Source organism: Gordionus sp. m RMFG-2023, chromosome 3 (genome assembly GCF_954871325.1).
Source record: "Gordionus sp. m RMFG-2023 chromosome 3, tfGorSpeb1-WG-v2, whole genome shotgun sequence".
Classification (NCBI taxonomy): Eukaryota; Metazoa; Nematomorpha; class Gordioida; order Chordodea; family Parachordodidae; genus Gordionus; species Gordionus sp. m RMFG-2023.
Window position 1 is genome coordinate 49,111,781 of NC_088777.1, and position 12,818 is coordinate 49,124,598.

General features: G+C 27.2%; 1 protein-coding gene across 1 annotated transcript; it reads left to right on the forward strand.

Moving 5' to 3' along the window:
* The first annotated feature begins 219 nt into the window (after positions 1 to 219).
* Positions 220 to 12,393, forward strand: LOC135926344 (farnesyl pyrophosphate synthase-like). Its single transcript, XM_065462186.1, has 8 exons — positions 220 to 336; positions 379 to 519; positions 559 to 639; positions 682 to 804; positions 847 to 1,002; positions 1,051 to 1,128; positions 11,609 to 11,743; positions 12,063 to 12,393. The coding sequence occupies exons 2-8, from the start codon at positions 448 to 450 to the stop codon at positions 12,372 to 12,374; spliced, it is 957 nt and encodes a 318-aa protein (XP_065318258.1). The 5' UTR covers positions 220 to 336; positions 379 to 447; the 3' UTR covers positions 12,375 to 12,393.
* The last annotated feature ends 425 nt before the right edge of the window (positions 12,394 to 12,818 follow it).

A 12,818-nucleotide genomic window follows, 5' to 3' on the forward strand; every position in this document is an offset into this window, starting at 1 on the left:
GGTTATCACATTTTATAAGTATATATATCTTTCAGTAAAAGTTAATTGAATATAATAAAACATTTAAATATTATTCTAAATAAATTTTATGATGAGAATGTTTAAAGAAAAAGTCACCATTCATTCACTAAAATGGTGTGCGAGGATTTAAAAATTAACATAGGTAAAAAAAAATTCATATACTAATAATATAGTAAATTTAAAGATATACAGCAAGAAGCTACGATTAATTTCATTAAGAAAGAATTTGACAGGGTTTTTGAAATTATTAGAGATGAATTGACTGTTTCTTACGATAAAACTTGCTTAGCTGATGCTTCTGATTGGTTTAAAAAGGTGACCTTTTGATTGGAATATTAGATCATAATATTTTTATAGGTTCTAAATTATAATATACCAGATGGTAAAAAGAATAGGGGTCTGTCTGTTGTATATTCTTATATTTTAATGAAGAATGAGATAAAATTTGAGGATAAACATTTAAAAGGTGCTATGATTTTAGGATGGTGTGTTGAACTAGTATTTATTATAAAAAACTTAGTTTATCATTTTATTTAGCTTCAAGCTTTTTTTCTTGTAGCAGATGATATAATGGATAACTCAATCACTAGAAGGGGGAGATTATGTTGGTATCAGAATGTTTACCGAAATTCATTTTCAAATTTTACTTAATATTTTTAGGAACATGTAGGAAACATTGCCATTAATGACTCATTATTTATGGAATCATCAATATTTTCATTATTAAGGAAACATTTTCGATCTGAAACTTTTTATACAGATATTCTAGAACTTTTTTTGGAAGTTTAATTATTTGATATCAATCATAATAATTTAATTATTTAGACTATAAATCATACAATCTATGGTCAAAGTTTAGATGTATTAACCCCAATTAATAAAAATTTCTTGAATTTTACACTAGATAGATATGAAGCAATAGTCAAATATAAAACTACTTATTATTCCTTTTACTTACCTATCATATTGGCTTTTCATTTAGTAATTTTTTAATAATTTATTAGCTTTTATATGAATGTTAATATCTAGGCAGGATTATACAATGATCAAAACAAAGTCATGGCAAAAAAGATTTTATACTACATGGGTTACTATTTTCAAGTTCAAGTAATAAATTCTGATATTAAATCTAAGATACTTAATCTCTACTATGTATTTTCTATATCCTGTTGCATATTGGCCATGGATGATTTTGTCTATTAAAGTTTTATTAATTAGTGTAAGAAAATGTATATTTTTTACTATTGATAATTTACATTGATTTTTATTTAATAATTTTTGGGATCTACTTTTATACTATTAACTGTCAGATATTAAATTTTAAAGATTTCCACATTTTCTTTTAACACTTCTTTGAGATTTACTGGGAGGATTTAATTGAGTAAGATTCCATGACAGAAATGCCATTGGCAAATAATAAAATGTTCTTATAGGCAGTTATTTCTGCAGATCACAATTTACAAGGATATATTTAAAAAATTGACTTTGCTTGTAAAAATGTAGAAATCATTTTAAATATCCTCTATTGGGCCAAAAATAATCATTAAAAAAGCTTAATTGCAAGTTACCTTTAAGAATTTAGTGAAAAAGGCACAAATACCCAATAAGTTCTACCATTACTTTTATCTTCGTCCATCTAGATCTTAAATATTTAACCCAGACTAAATTATGTGATATCTTCAGTTAATCCTTATTCAGCAATAATTCCAGATTTCTATCTTGGTTTCCCTTCAAAGATGGTCAAATTTTGAAATAGGAGTTTTGCTCTCAAATATTATATTACTAGAATTCTTTTAATTTAATGTTTTAATGAATAAATAATATATACCTAAAGTGAATATCGAATAACAAAATTATATGAATCAAATACGAATATGGAAGATATATTCTATGAATAATTTTTTATCCATTATTTGATCAAATTCTAACAAATAATTTGTATAATTAGAATTCATAATCAAAATTAATGTAAATATTCAAAACTATTCCTACAATATTAAAGCTTATTCATAGATATTTTAAATTATTTAACATATTCCTTATTAGGGGTGTACCTATACCACTTTTTTGAGGCCGATCTGATATTCCCATTATTAAATTGATATCAGACGATTACCGATCCAATATCATATTTAATTTTGTATTCTGTATATCAATGGTTATAATTTTTAGTATACTATATATAATTTAACTATACCATAACTTATGTCATTTAAATATATTACAATGATCAGTTATAGTATTGCAATTCTAAAAGTATATAATATATTTTTATTGTTAAATCACTTTTATATAATAAGCAATAACATTAATATATATCAAAGATTTCTTTTTAGAAATACCAAAATTTCCAATTTATCAGAGGTCAGTCTGCGGTGATGGTAACTGTCAATATCACCAGCTTCGCTTAAAACAGATTCTAAAGAGATTATCGCACGTTTTTATAAACAGAATGCACAAAATAAATAAAGACATGGCAGAATGTTTATTAATTAATTATTATTATTAAAAAAAAATACACATAGAAATGGATTTCATTTTATTTATAAAAATAAATGATTTTAGAATTTTAAAAATTTTATAACATTGTATTTTTGTTTTAGACGCCATTTTATATCAGATGGGATCGGAAAATTTTGTAATATTGGCCGATAACCTATATTTTTAAATGGGTCAAATATCTACCCATATGATCCTATAAAAAATATCGGTACATCCCTATTCCTTGTGGAACATTTTGTTTGTTTTTTTTAAACTATATTTCCAAATCTATAAATGACTTTTTAAATTTTAATAAATCTAATTTTTCTAGAATTTGAATAAAAAATTAATATCATTTTGAGCAAATATCCTTGAAGATATTTTTAAAGAAGAAAGAATTTTGATCAAATTTTACCTTAAAATTCCGAATATATTTAGGAAAAATCTTTTATGAATTAATCTTTTTTTTAAAAATAATTTTCATATGCATAATAAATTTTTCAAAATGAAATCACATATAGAATCCAATTTTTGAATCGAATATTCAATGAATAAAAATCGAATGATGTTTTTAGGTATATTTAAAAAAAAGTAACGGACAATCTTCAAACATAGAAATATATATAAAGTATCGGATACATTTTTTGGGGTGTTATTGTATCTAAACTTTTACCGACTAAGTCGATTTTTCCTATACGTATATTTTACTCGTGATGTATTTTATATTTTAGGTTTTAGATTATGCGTAAAAGAAATGTTAATTTGGGAATAATTTTTATCTTCAACGATAACACAGCTATCATCGATCGAATTCCAAACTCCCTTGGAATGACGTGAAAAACATTTTAATTTTTGGCAAAACAAAAGAAATTTGTGGGCATAAACCTTCCACCTCAAAATACTCAATAAAATTATTCTATAGAGATAAATATCCATTTTCAATGCCCATCCAATTTCTTGAGCATTTACTCTCCTCTAGGGTGACATGTTCCTTTTTTTTAAAAAAAAAGTTTAAATTTTATATATATTATATAATTTTTATTTAATTATATATATTTTAATTTTTATTTAATAATATATATTATTATTATTTTTTAAAATTATGTGAAATTAAAAATTAAAATTTTTTTTTAATATATTTTAAAGAAAAAAAAAGTAAAATTTTTTTGTTAAAATTATATGGACTAAAATATTTTAAAAATATTGTTTGAATCGAAGATGGAGATAAAATTGGATCTGCATATCTGGAGGAATATTATTTGTCTCATAATTATAAATTTTCTTTGAAATCTTCATTTAAAAAAAAAAGAAATTACGTTTTCTAATTGTTAGATGATTCGGCAGCCGCAGTGGATGCGTATAACGCGTTTTATCTCGCAAACGCATCTGTGGCAGGTAAATAATCCCATACCAAAGATTGGCGTTTTGACTGAGGCGTAAAGAATGGCACTTCTGGTCTTTTATTGTCGGACATATTTAGTCCTGCTGGTTCTAAGATGGAGGAAATATTGGCTGACAGTAGCGCCTTGTGGATTAGGTCTGATGGATTATTCTACATTTCCTAATTAGAATTTTTTATAAATTCATATTTAATAACTATTTAAATGTTAATTATCAAAAATTTGGGCAAATAATTATGGCAAATTTTTCAATTTAAATAATTAAATCCCGACTCCTTTTTTAAAGTGTGTATTTATATTTCTTAAATACGCATCTTCTCTAGGAATTTGTCTTATAAAGCCATCCCATAAATTTGTTAGTTGACAACTATTAGCTTCTAGATCTATTAATTGTACCCGCTGGCAACTATAAGCTCGGATATAATTATTTGTTACGATTTTCTATATATTTAGTGTATGTTTAACGATTATTAAATCGAATATCTCTAATTATAATATTTTAACCGAGTAGTTTTGTTAAAATAAATAATTATAAGATTCTTTATAGAAAAAATATACTACCGGCATATCGTTAAGGTATATCGTAACTTTGTAAGCATCATTTGCCCTGTCATCATCCTCCAAATTATTCACATCAATGCTAAATAAACTATGTTCCTTTTTATCATTATTTTCCTCCTTTATTTCCTCTATATCGACGGTATTTATATTATTCAAATATCCTGATGGATTATTATTATTGATTCTATATCTATTATTGCATGTCTGACTATTATCACGATTATTATTGTATCTTGGTATGTATCTTGATTCGTTTTGATATCTATAATTATTTTCATTATATTTGTAATTATCATTATTATTATATCTATAATTATTGTATTTATTATTATAATTATTTTTATTGTTTAATCTTATAAAATTATTATACGGTCTCGGCACATTATACCCACTATTATTATAGTTAACTCTAGGATTATAATTATTCCGATATCTTGGCTCGTAATTATTCGCATGTCTTGAATTAAAATTGTTTTGATATCACGGATTAAAATTATTTTGAAAACGAGGATTGAAATTATTCTTTTGATAATTATTTCTTTGATAACTGTCGTATCTAGGCCTCCATTGATTCCAAAGGACGTAATTCCTTTGTGCATCTACTCCTCTATTTCGATCATCGTATTTCATCATTCTTCTATCCGTATCCGCCTGATTGTCCTTCCGCATTTCTATTTGTTTTATCTCGGATGTATCTTCTAGTTTTATATTATCAATTTTATTAATTATTTTGTCATAAGCTTCTTCATCCTCAATCCCCTTTCCTATTTTTATATTTCATGAATATCTAAACTTTCTACATGTGAAATTTTCTGACGTATATCTTTCTAAACTTTCTACACGTGAAATTTTCTGACGTATATCTTTATTGGATGAATATATTTTTATTCTCTTTATTGCTTTATTATAATTACTAAATTTACATTTATTACTCAATAAACATAATCTGGTTACCCAATTACTAAATGTTTCATTTTTTTCTTGTACTACTTCACTGAATTCTTTCAAATACGCTATGTTCGAATTGTCTGGCTGTAAAAGTTTAAATCTCTCGAGTACGATCAATGGTTGCTAAATTCCGTAGGAGTGCATATCGCCTCTAGTCTCATGTAAAGATCATCAGATAACCTCTGCGTAAATGCTTATGCTTTTTCTATATCGGTATATTGTGGATCTTTAAATATATTATCGAATTTTTTTAGAAAAACCTCAACATTATTATTAAATATAGGGCATTCTATTATAGTATTTTTAACTAAAGGTTTCATTATACTTTATTATGTAATATTAATGTTTATAATTATAATTTATCATATATATTGTTTGTGTAAATACAATACGACTATAGTTGATATTTTTATAAGTCTCTTTGATATCTACGAGCCTTGAGTATAACTAATCTTCCAGTCGTGTCGAAGTATTCTTTTCCATTTATCAGTTCATAAGCCACTTGTATGTCATCCATTCTGTCATATCGTATCATAATAATTGTCATAGAATCATGTAACGTATAAGAGAAATCTCTTTTATTATTGTCAAAATATCTTTTTATAATCGTTTCCAAAGGTAATGTTATTATTAATAAGTAAGCTGCCACAAATGGAAAAGAGTACTTTGACACGACTGGAAGATTATTTACACTCAAGGCTAGAAGATATCAAAGAGACTAAAAATAATGTCAACAATAGTCGTATTGTATTTACATAAACATATATGATAAATTATAAATATTAATATTACATAATAAAGTATAATGAAACCTCTAGTTAAAAATACTATAATAGAATGCCCTATTTTTAATAATAATGTTGAGGTTTTTCTAAAAAAAATTCGATAATATATTTAAAGATCCACAATATACCGATATAGAAAAAGCATACGCATTTACGCAGAGGTTACCTGATGATCTTTACCTGAGACTAGAGGCGATATGCACTCCTACGGAATTTAGCAATCCATCGATCGTACTCGAGAGATTTAAACTTTTACAGCCAGACAATTCGAACATAGCGTATTTGAAAGAATTCAGTGAAGTAGTACAAGAAAAAAATGAAACATTCAGTAATTGGGTAACCAGATTATGTTTATTGAGTAATAAATGCAAATTTAGTTATTATAATAGAGCAATAGAGAGAATAAAAATATATTCAACCAATAAAGATATACGTCAGAAAATTTCACATGTAGAAAGTTTAGATATTCAAGAAATAATAAAAATAGGAAAGGGGATTGAGAATGAAGAAGCTTATGACAAAATAATTAATAAAATTGATAATATAAAAATAGAAGATATCCGAGATAAAACAAATAAAAATGCGGAAGGACAATCAGGCGGATACGGATAGAAGAATGACGAAATACGATGATCGAAATAGAGGAGTAGATGCACAAACGAATTACGTCCATAGAAATCAATGGAGGCCTAGATACGACAGTTATCAAAGAAATAATAGTTTAATTTATTTTATTAATTTTATTATTTCAATTTTATAAAAATTACAACTGAAAAACTTTACAATTTTTACAGCTATATATACACATTATTATTTACATGTCAACATTAATATAATTTAAAAGGTCCTTTAAAAAAGAAAAGATTTTTACAGAAAGTCAATGTAAAAAATATTCAAATTATAGGTTATCAAAAATAAAGAAATGTTTTTTACAAAAGGTCATAAGTTACTATGTAAAAAATATTCAAATTATATATTAACAACATTCCCCCCCCCCCTTTTTTTGTCATCTTTCCTCAGTTTCTTATCTTCACTTCCAGTCATTCGTTTCTCAATTGCTCCATTAGTCATTCGTTTCTCAATTGCTCCATTAGTCATTTGTTCGTATATCTTTAGATTGTTTGTTTGACCAGTTGAATCGATTATCGAACATCATGAAACATCGTTGGTTGTACATCATTGTTAGTTGAACATTGCATGTTGATTTGCTATTTGTATTGATCATCCCATTTCTCTTTCAAAATTTTATTTATTTATAACAATCATTTTCTATGTCGTAGGTCATATTCTCGCTTTTGAACTTGACTTTGAATTTTCGAATTTTGAACTTGACTTTGAATTTTCGAATTTTAAACTTGAACTTGTTCACTTCTTCCCCCTTTAAAAATTTTTTCAGTATTATTTATTGATGCTCTCTTTTTTATTTGATCCAAATGTCTCCTGATAATATGATGTCCATTGTCTATTCTGTATGTCAAGTTGCCTTCTTTTTGTACTACTACTCCTTTATCCCAAATATTTTATTTAAACGTCTTGTACCAAATCTTGTTTCCTATTTCTATTTCTCTATTCTTTGATATTTTTCTTCTTAATATATTCTCGTTATCTTCCACAGGTTTGATTAAGTCCCATTTAGTCCTGATCGTTCTTGAAAACATAACTTTACTGGGTATCATATTCGTTGTATCATTCGGCGTATTTCTATAATTAAACAAAAATTTCTCTAAGTCTATGTTCGTGTTGTTTTCCATATTTTTTTTAAGACTCATTTTCATAGTTTTTATCATCCGTTCACATTGACCATTCGATTGTTGATGATGAGGTGCTGTAAGTATGTGTTTTATGCCATAATCTTCACGAAACTTTTTAAATAATTGACTAGTAAAATTCGTACCATTATCCGTCACGATTTTGTGTGGTATTCCGAATAAGCTTATAATTTTCATCAATTCTTTTAAAGTTGATTCCGTCGTAATGTTTTTCATTCGTTTTACGATTGGAAATTTGCTATACGCATCCACAAATACCATATAATTGTTGTTTTCAAATTGTAAAATCTATGTGTACACGTTCAAAAATCTTTGTTGCTGGTTTCCATGGATTTTGTATTTTGTGAGGGTTATCCGAATATCTGTTACATGAGTCACAATTTTTTACCTCTAGATCTATCTCCGTGTTTATACCAGGCCACCACAGCCAACATTTTCGTTTTACCTGCACCTAAATGTCCTTTATGTAGTTCGCGTAAAATCTCTTTTCTCATGTTCATCGGTATTATTATTCTGTTTTCTTTAAATAGACAAAGTTTTATCAAACTCAATTCCATTTCCATGTTTCTGTATGTTTTGTTCTTTATTGGTTCATTATTTTCTAATATTATCAATTATTTCCATTAGTTCTTTATCATTCTTTCTTTGTTTCTTTAACTAATTGATTGAAGTTTATTGGTATGTCCCATAATTTGTCAATTTCTTTATCATCTATATTCTTTATCGCATTTTCTGTATTTGTCAATGGTAATCTTGATAAACAATCGGGCACCAAGTTTTGTTTCCCCGGTCTATATATTATTGTATAATCATAAGCTCCCATTGCTAAATTCCATTTTTGTAAACGCATTGATATTGAAGTATTATCTTTGAGTGTTTTTGAAAACAAATATATTAGCGGTTTGTGATCTGTTATTATCGTAAATTTTGTCCCAATCAAATATTCTTGAAATTTTTTTACAGCATATATTATAGATAGAGCTTCTCTTTCAATGTTCGTATAATTTGTTTCGGATTTCAATAAAGTTCTCGACGCAAATGCTATAGGTTTTTCTTTACCATCACCTTCCATGTGAAATAATACTGCACTTAATCCTTTTTTCGAAGCGTCAGTAGTAATTCCTATAGGCAATTCAGGATTGTAAAAATTTAAAGTCGGCGGACTGCTAATCAACGCTTTCAAATCACTAAAACTCTTTTGGTGCACATCTTCCCATATCCATTTTTCCTTGTTAACCATTTTATATAGAGGATCAGCTAAGTCTGCAAAGTTGCACAAAAATTTTCTGTAATAACTGGCCATGCTTAAAAATGTCGCTAATTCCTTTTTCTTTGTTGGTTTTGGCATGTTAGTAATAGCTTTAATTTTGTCTTCATTAGGATGTATGCCATTATCATCTATATCATGTCCCAAAAATCTAATCTCCTTCATAAACACACTCTTGTTGAAATTTGGTGTAAGCCCATATTTTGTTATTCTATCAAAAACTTTTTTTATGTTGTTCAGATGTATTTCATCATTATCACCTGTTATCAATAAATCATCTTATAAAATATGACATCTTTCATATCTCCGAAAATTTTATCCATGGTGCATTGAACAATTCCTGATGTAGGTTTTTAAACCAAAAGGTAATCTCGTGAATCTATAATAACCTTTGTGCGTTGATATTGTAAGCAAATCTCTGGATTATTTATGTATTGGTATTTGTAGACGTTTTTGAAGTCAATTTTCGTAAATTTTTTTCCTTTTGATAATTTCGAAATTAAGTCATTAATACGTGGTATCGGATATTTAAAGTCCTCTAATACAGGGTTTATCGTATTTTTGAAATTAGCACATAGTCTCAATGACCCATTACTTTTATAAACTGGAGTGAGTGGACTTGCCCATCGTACTTCATCTACCGGTTCTATTATCTTGTCATCAATCCATTTTTGTAATTCTTTTGTTATCTTTTATATGGTACGCGTCTTGGTGGTATAATCTTTGGTTTAGCATCTTGTGTCAAATGTATAGCATCTTGTGTCAAATGTAATTTAACACCATTACAATATATAGGTTTTTTGTTGATTTTAGAACTACATTCTTTAATTAATTTTTCTATCGTATCATTATTATTTTCCTCAATTAGATTCACGAATATATTGAGTATGTTACCAAAAACTTTTATCCACGTTCTTCCTAGTAGTAAAATTCTTGTCACTTTCGACTACATACGCATCTAAGTTTTGAGTTTTGTCTTCATATCTCACTTTTATTTGAACGATTTCTAGCACCTTAATACTTTTCCCATCATAGCCAGTAAGTTTCGTATCCGATTTATTTAAGACTTTGATTCCTATCTTTCTAGCAATCTTAATCGGTAATATTGAAAATCGTGACTTACCTTAAAAAATATACATTTTATTATTATTATTTTATTTCATTTGTTAAGATATATCAAATTATATTTTAAATGTTTAATTTAATTTTTTTTATAGTGTTTTAATAAAGTATAAATATTTCTTTTAAAAATGTGTATTTTTTTTTCATGGCTTAGTATTTTTTTTTTATTAAAAATTTCTATCACATATTTTTAAAACACTTATAAAATTAAAAACATAATTTTATAATTGTGTTCCCATAAAGGAACCATAATTATAGCAAATAAAAATTCTTTGGCTACGTTTGTAAAAAGCCGGATTTTTTAAAAACTTATAATGGCGAAAAATGGCCGTTTGTGAAAGACTATTGGAGTTAATAAGGAAGTTGTTAAAATTTTTGTATTTTGTTGATCCTTTTTGGTTTCTGCTTGTGTTAATGGATTGATATTGATATTTGAGGGGATTGAAGAAATAGAGCGATATTTATTTATATATGCTAGCATCAATGTGTTTTTTCCAGCAGTGTGTTATTTTTACAACTTTAAAATCATTTTTTTGATATTTGAGGGGATTGAAGAAATAGAGCGATATTTATTTATATATGTTAGCGTCAATGTGTTTTTTCCAGCAATGTGTTATTTTTACAACTTTAAAATCATTTTTTGAGCGCGTTTTTTTAAATTTTAAAAAATCGGATTTTTCCATTCCATCATGTTTGGAATACCTATCTTATGAATGGTAGACAATTTTAATGTTAACCTTTGAGTCATTTTTATATGTAAAAAATATTAGTGTTGTTAAACGGCTCGATTTGAGCTAAATCTTAAAAACGGCTAGCTCTACATTATAGCCAGGAAAATATTTCCTAAGCATCGAGACTTCGCAGTGGATGTTCAATCCTATGTGATATCTATGAGAATTTATTTTTAGGGTTGCATAATATTTTTCTGGATAAGATATTGAGCTAGCCCTTTTTAAAAATCGGCTCAAAATGAGCCGTTTAACAACACTAAAAAATATATGGAAAATCTAATAACAAATTATATTAATTTTAAAAGTTTATGGAAAAATTGTTTGAAATTCATAGGTTAGGTATTTCCAAACCTGGCGGAATACATTTTCAAGTAAAATCAGATTTTGAAATTTAAAAAAAAATGTGCTCTTAAAATGATTCAAAGTTGTAAAAAATAACACATTGCCCGAAAAAAACACTTTGATGTTAACATGTACACATAGCAATTTAACACTTAAATTTTTGTGATGCGTAATCGAAAAGGACGATTATTTAGATTGTTATGGGGACGCGAATGTAACGGGCAAAATTGGAACCGACATCGAGGATTTCAAGTGCTCCTGGCTGATTGTTACCGCTTTGACCAAAGCCACCGAAGAACAAATCCAAACTTTAAAAGTAATATTTTAAAATCTGATAAAATATACATATTGGTTATTAATGAGCATGTTGGTGTTGGTTAAACGTGCCCCGGTCCGGTTAAAATTTTAGCGTGTAAGCCTCGAGATTTGGCAAATAGAGATCAAAACCTTTCTGCTATCTACTAGTAAAATCTCCGGGGTTTGCATAATTTTATTCTGGCTAAAATCTTAATCTAGCCGTTTTAAAAAAATCGTAAATATCCTTTAAAACAATGTAAAATTATAAAAATTTCGTGCCCATTATCTTTAGAACAAACAAAAAAATGTGTTATATTTTGATAAATTCAATTTAAAAGGACAATTACGGCAAGGCTGACAAAGATTGCGTGGGTATAGTTAAATCGATTTACCGCGACCTCAAAATGGAAGAGCATTTCAAGGAATTCGAAGAAAGGACCCGATCCACAATTTCGAATCTCATAGAAAATGGAGGTAAAAATCTTGAAATAGAGGGACCGCTACCGAAAAATTTTTGCGAAATAGTGGATAACATATTCACCTTTGAGAACGACGTCGAAAAAGCGCGAAATAACGAAAAAGATGGCGCAACCATTCCCCCGGAAGTGTTTAGGCACTACGCTCGACTCATATTTGAGAGGGTTAGATGATCGCGAACGATGATACTCTAATCCGGAAACCGAATTCCGATTCTATCTACGAAAAATAATGTGACTAACTTTTTAAAATTAATGTCCTTTTTTTCTCACAACTATGACACTATTTTATTGTATAACAAAAGATAATATTGCTTATTTCGAAGAATATGTTTTTAATTCTTCATCTAAATCAATATATATTATATAAAATATTGAAAACATTCATTCATTACAAATTTATTTAAATAGTTGTAATAGCATCTTCCAAAATATCAATTTATGAACACGTTCTTTGTTTATTTTTATCCATACAATCCTTGCCATTTTTTTTTAAGATTTCTGGAAATCTTTTATGTTTATTAGCCAGCCCCTCCCTTCCGCTTTTAATAAAATGATCTCCTTCAGCGCGAGTTATAAGCGAATTGTAATGAATGCACGAATTAAAAGTGAGCAAGC